The sequence below is a fragment of the Colossoma macropomum genome, unplaced genomic scaffold, assembly GCF_904425465.1.
Source record: "Colossoma macropomum unplaced genomic scaffold, Colossoma_macropomum, whole genome shotgun sequence".
Lineage (NCBI taxonomy): Eukaryota > Metazoa > Chordata > Actinopteri > Characiformes > Serrasalmidae > Colossoma > Colossoma macropomum.
This window is the reverse complement of record NW_023496048.1, coordinates 3,787-10,000: the sequence shown is the minus strand read 5'-3', so window position 1 is coordinate 10,000 and position 6,214 is coordinate 3,787. Positions and strand designations below refer to the sequence as shown.

Here is a 6,214-nt window from a genome sequence, read left to right as displayed (position 1 = left end):
ATGTTTAAACATTTTTAATGTAAAAGAATTCTTCAGTAATGTTAACCAATCAGCACTCAGTATCAGTAATGTTAACCAATCAGCTCTCAGTATCAGTAATGCTGACCAATCAGCTCTCAGTATCAGTAATGTTAACCAACAGCTCTCAGTATCAGTAATGCTGACCAATCAGCGCTCAGTATCAGTAATGTTAACCAATCAACTCTCAGTATCAGTAATGGTAGTGTTTGCTGTAGTAAAGGAAACATTCAGGTGAGTTTTCTTTGTTTTTTTAGTGAAATTCATTCTTCTACTCCATTTAGCTCCATTCACCCCATTCATTGCGGACTCCCTCGAGGGCGCCCTCTGCTGTTCTGCAGTCGTGTTTTTAATATAACGGGGGAAATAGGAAGTGGCCAGACTCCTCATAAACCAGCTCTGGTGGAGCGTCTGAGGCTGTGAGTAGGTTAGCATTAGCTACAGCTGGCTCTGGTCCGTGTCACTGTGGGCCACGTTGCCGTTGTATCTACGTGACGTCAGGTTCTTCAGGATGTAGTGGCCCATGTGGGTGTGTCGGTAATACTTGCAGTACAAAAAGGAGAACACAGTTACCAGCAACACCAAGCAAAGGACAGCGCAGACAATGATGATCAGCAGGTAGTCCTCTAATAAAGAGACAAAGGAACAGAACATCAGCTTCACTTTCACAGATTAGATCTACACATACAGTGTTTACATGATCTTCACACTCACCTACAACGTTAACCGTCACAGTCATTGAATCAGAGCCTTCATCATTGTAGGCAGTGCAGTTGTATTGACCCTGATGTTCTGACTGGACACTGTTGATGATGAGGATGGAGGACTTGCTGAGATTCATCTTTCCAAGTGAGCTCCAGGTGTACTGAGGACTGGGGTTACCATGTGCTGAACAGTTCAGAACCAGCTTGTCGCCCGTAGTTACAGATATGGTATCATTGGAAGGATGTGTTATGGTGGGCTTGTCTGATGAGAAACAGAGAGAACACTGTTAGACACAGATGATGACCTACAATACATATTAAATACACTGTCATTAGAAGATCATGAGGAAAATGAAAATAAAGACAATAAAAGACAAAGACAATACACACCAAAGGAATAAAATAAACAGGACAGAAATGAGAGAACATACAGCAAGGCTATGAGGCTACAGTAGAAGAGCAGTAATGAGTAATGAGATTAGTTTTCAGTTCAGTTCAAAGAAGAAATGGATGAGCAGTCACAAAAGTGATGGGGCGAAGAGTTCCAGAGCTCAGGGGCTGTAGCTCTTGTTGCCAGCGCCAGAGGATATCTGGGCCCACAGCAAGTGGTACACAGGCTGGGCAGCACTGCGGACCTGTGGATCAGTGGAGAAACGAGACCAAAATTTACGTCTAGTTGAAGCCAGCGCAAGTTTATTTCTGAACCGCCCATGCTCAGAGCTTGAAACTAGTGTTTCTCCAAGCAATCCACAGGGGCATAGAGCGCCATCTCCTGGTTAAATGGCAGAACACCATATAAGACAAAACAGAAACTGTTGGAAAGCTACTAGAGTAGTTCTGATCATCAAAAAAATAGAAGGTGTCTGTTTTACATTAACTTCAGAGGGAACTTTCTTAACCCTCTACACTCTAAAGGACCTGCCACCAAGAAGACAATCTAAGTGGGGAGAACCAAAAGCCCAGAGCCAGAAGACCTGAGTTCATGTGAAGGGATGTGCAGATGAAGGAGCTGAGGTAAGTATGGAGGTGCCAGACCATGTAGAGCTTTAAAATTAAACAAAATATCTTGTCTTTAATATGTGAAGTAAGGGGAGGACAGTGTAGCCGGTATAAGACAGGAATGATGTGCTCTGCCTGTTTGGTGTTTGCAGGGAGAACCTTAAGAACAGAGTTACAGTAATCAAGCCGAGAGTTTTAAAAAATGCACAGAACAGTGTCTCAGCATCTTTTAACTTCAGCAAGGGCCAAAGACTCTTCAAAAAGAAAGTCAGCAGAGAGTCAAATAATACACCAAATATTTGAACTAACTGAGCAGGCTTAACAATAACTCCATCAATATCTAGGATAAAATTTGAAATCTTGAGGGGAAACTAGCATAATGTCAGTTTTATCAGCACTGAGTTTCAGAAAATTGGCATTCAACCCATTATTCAACTCAAATGTACATTCAATCAGAGCACTGGGTGGTAAACCGGTGGTGCATTTACTGCTAAGATAAATCTGGGTGTCATCGGCATAACAATGAAAACTAAGACTATGCTGGTGGATGATTTGAACAAGTAAAAGAATATAAATTAAGAAAAGGATGGGACCAAGGGCAGAACCCTGAGGCACCCCTTGAGTAATTGGAGCAGTAGAGGGTTTGTGTTTATAGTAATAAAGTGCCGTCTGTCAGATAGATAGATACTTTATTGATCCCGAAGGAAATTTAGTAGCCGGTATCAGTCACACAACACAGGACAGTAATAGTAGTAAGGGTGAAACAATATAACAGGAAGAATAATTATAAAAAATCCTATCTATAAGCATATATACAAATAGAGATATACAAAAATCTGGAATACGATCTATAACCTGAGATGAAAGTGGCAGTGCAATAATGACTGTACACGGAGGCGCAGTTACGGCACATAATGTCAATACTGAATAAATATGTGCAGATATTGGTACTGAAATAAAGTGTCTAGTGTGGAGTGTCCAGATGTGTAAGATGTGCGGTAGGGGCTACAGAAAGTGTGATATGTGCAGTAAGGTGTCCAAATGTGCAGATGGATAAAATAAACCTAAGATTTAGCTTGAGATAAACCTGTGATTTAACATGAGATTCAGATTCAGTCCTCATCTCTCCTCTTCCCTCTTCTCTATTTTGGCCTCACTGGGAAGAGTTGAAGAGCCTGAAGGCTCGAGGGACAAGGGATCTCCTGAATATCCTTTGTCAGTGAGGTAAGATCTAAACCACTGCAGGGCTGAGCCAGTAATGCTGACATAGGAAAGACGGGACTAAAATATGTTATGATTTACAGTATCGAAAGCAGCGCTACGGTCAAGAAGGAGAAGAATGCTAAAAGCGACTATTTCAGCAGTAGAAAGGAAATCATTAACTACTTTCCGCAGGACAGTTTCTGTGGTATAAAATGTGTGAAAACCACATTGTGTTCTGATAAAAATGTCTGAAGCTGCAAAGCAACAACTTTATCCAATACTTTCCCTATAAATGAAAGGCTGAAGGCCCATAATTACTGAAAATGGATGTGTCAAGGCCAGGCTTCTTAAATTTTGCACACTCCGATATGTGCAAGCAGGAGAGAATATGATTGTTTCTTGTCTTTACATTAGTTTCCAAATAACCCAAACCTCCTTAAGAAAAGCATTGTGATTAATATTAGCAAACTAGCTAGGAAAACTAAAGTTACAGATGTCCAGACTAGCTTGACACTTTTCACTTCGCCTTGGCAGTGTTAAATTCTCTAAACTCTGAAACTTTCTGTGGGACGTAGGGGACAAGTGCCGTTTGTTTTGTTTACTAATCACTCCTGGTTTTAAATAGGGAGTATTTTTCTTCCAGTTTGTTTTCAGGCTTGGTTATTTTCTAAAACCTTTATTTGTTTTGTTTGTCGGTTTGGTGTATGCATGTCCCTGAAGCCGTCATTCCACAACACGTTGCTATTGAGACTTTTACAAAAATATAAATAAACCTAAGCTTTTCTTTGGATTAAATGGTGTCCACGGTTTGGTCCGGCAACCGGCCTCACATTCTGTCGCAGCCTGACCCTAGACCGGGTCAGAACACTGGACTACAGCACTGGTACACAGTTCTGTTCACAGGTGTAATAAACTCACAGTGTACTGTGATGTTCAGAGGTTCTGATGTTCCCACTTGTGGTTGTTGGGGCTGCTCCAGCTTCAGTAGAGCTGCACACTGATACTGGACTCCATCTTCATCACGGCTGGCCAAGACATTCAGTGTGGCCGTCACATTCCCGCTCTTTCTCTCCTCTCCAGAAGAGCTGAAACTTCCGTATGACATTTCAGTGACTGTTCTGTTGTTCTGGTCCACTCTGGTCCACTGTACAGTAAGGTTCTGTAAGGGACCCACATTCTTAATCTCACACGTCAGGTTCATCATCTGATCTTCTGACCACACGCTGGACTCAGAGCTGATCTTCACACTGTCTGGACGCTCTGCAGAGAGAGGCAATTAAAAATTAATTTAAGAAGCATTTTTTACAACAGGCATTTTCACAGAGCAGCTTTACAGAGAATCCTATTTCAGCCCCAAATGAGCATCACTGAGAGCAACAGTGGAAAGAAAATCTCCCCCAGATTAAGAGGAAGAAACTAGATGGGAACCAAAAGGGGAACCCATCCTCCTCCGGTCAACACTGAAATTGATAAAGAAATAAAGTGAAAATTAACAAACTCACTAGACTAAACTGGCTAGGCTAACATTAGCTGGCTAGACAAACTCAAATTATCTAGAACATAGAAAAAGGAAAGAACTGAGTCTGTCACTGGACAGGAGTGCTTATATTAACTAATGAGAGCTGATGACTGTTAAAGGCCTCTCAGTCTAACAAATGAGAACCAGATCAATGAAAACCGATGATTACTGTTAGAATCGTATCCCAGTGATCAGTTCTGTGGTTGGAGCGTAAATCCACAGTAAACTCTGTGATCAGAGAGAGGATCTGTGTAAGGCAGTGAGTGGAAAGAGGAAAAGCAGCTTTCAGCATTTCAGCACTGCAGTACTGAGGAAACTGAACAGGTGGGATTACTGTACTCACTGTAAAGACTCAGATGGACCCTCTTTTTACATTGTTCTTTATTCGGCACTGTCAGGAAACAGAACAACTCTCTTCCGTTCACCTCCCACTCTGTCAGACTGGGCGATCTCCACACCACACTGGTCTCATTCTCTATTTGGACAGGATTAATCTGAGACTCCCAGCCCAGAATGTGCTGTGATGAAGTTGGTTTGGTTGGTATGGAGCAGGTGAGCTCAACAGGTTCTCCGTACTCCACCAGCAGGGTCTCATTGGAAACAGTGAGTGGTGTTGAACAGCTGTCTGTAATGAAAACAGGAAGCACAAACTGATTCCAGACAGATGTTTATCAGACTGGTTTAGTATCAACCTCTGTAAAACTCTCCGACAGTCTTGAGGCTGGAGAGCTATAAATCTCCAGAATTCCCCAGACTAGCAGAGAGTAATAAAGTAAGCAAGTAAAATTTATTTATAAAGCACACTTGAAACAACAGGTGATCAAAGTGCTGGACATGAGAATTTATGACAAAAACACAGAACAAAAACAAAGAAATTAAAATTAGTGCTATCTGAGAACTCCAACTCCCAGAACTCCCTTGGGGATCATGTGACCGATGACGCTCATTCCACAACCTATCATCGTTCGGCTTCACCAGAGTTCTGATGTCTTTCCCCTGTCTTCCTTGTTCATGTGACCAGTGATAGTTAGTATTTAAAGCCTGGGCTTTGGTTAGTACTTTGCGAGGTATTGCTTTCTTGTGAGCTACTGAGCGTTTTCTCGTGTTTGCCTGCTTGTTTTTCTGACTATTGTTCTGGATTTTCAACCCTGTTTTTTTGTCTCTGCCCTTTTGGATTTTGTCTGCCTCTGGTTATGTTTGTCTTTTTGTGTTTTTGGACAGTTTGGATTTGACCATTGCCTGTGTTTTGACAACAAGTTTGGAAAGTGTTTATATCAGTAAAGCCTCTTTTTCTAATTTTATCCGTGAGCGTCTGATCAGTTCTGGAGTGTTACAGATAATTAATTAAGAAGAACAATGACACGTAATAATAACACAATGATGCTAACAATAGCAGACTTAGATAAATAAAAATATTATTAAGAAAGTCCTTGTGTAAAAAATCACCCCTACAGTCTTCTATTCACCATTTCTCTGACTCCAAGTCAGACTAATTAAGTAGCCTCTGACTCGCAGAATCAGAATCTAATCTGATTCTAAATCTGATTCAGAGCCATCAAGCACTTTCTCACAGAATCTGATTTGGAAACAAATTCAGATTCTGATTTGGAGTCATTAAGTAGTTTCTGACACACATAATTAGAAACAAATAAATAAAAGAAATAAAGAAATCATGTCGGTTCTGGATCATAGAATAAATTAAATTTCTTATTTAGAGCTGTGAAGTAGTTTCTGGCCCAAAGGATCAGGTTAAGATTCAGATTCATGCATA

The 6,214-nt window shown here is 41.1% G+C and overlaps 1 protein-coding gene across 1 annotated transcript in view; it reads right to left on the bottom strand.

Annotated features, from left to right (window-relative positions):
• LOC118804445 (cell surface A33 antigen-like) overlaps positions 1-5,068 on the bottom strand; it is a gene marked incomplete at its 5' end in the record, with an annotated part of 6,624 nt that extends 1,556 nt beyond the window's left edge. The window contains 4 exons of the mRNA XM_036564953.1: positions 1-644; positions 733-984; positions 3,843-4,184; positions 4,787-5,068. The exon at positions 1-644 is cut by the window's left edge and continues 1,556 nt beyond it. Of these exons, the coding sequence (XP_036420846.1) occupies positions 457-644; positions 733-984; positions 3,843-4,184; positions 4,787-5,068 (1,064 nt within the window). The remainder of the gene's footprint in view (positions 645-732; positions 985-3,842; positions 4,185-4,786) is intronic.
• Positions 5,069-6,214: the final 1,146 nt, after the last annotated feature.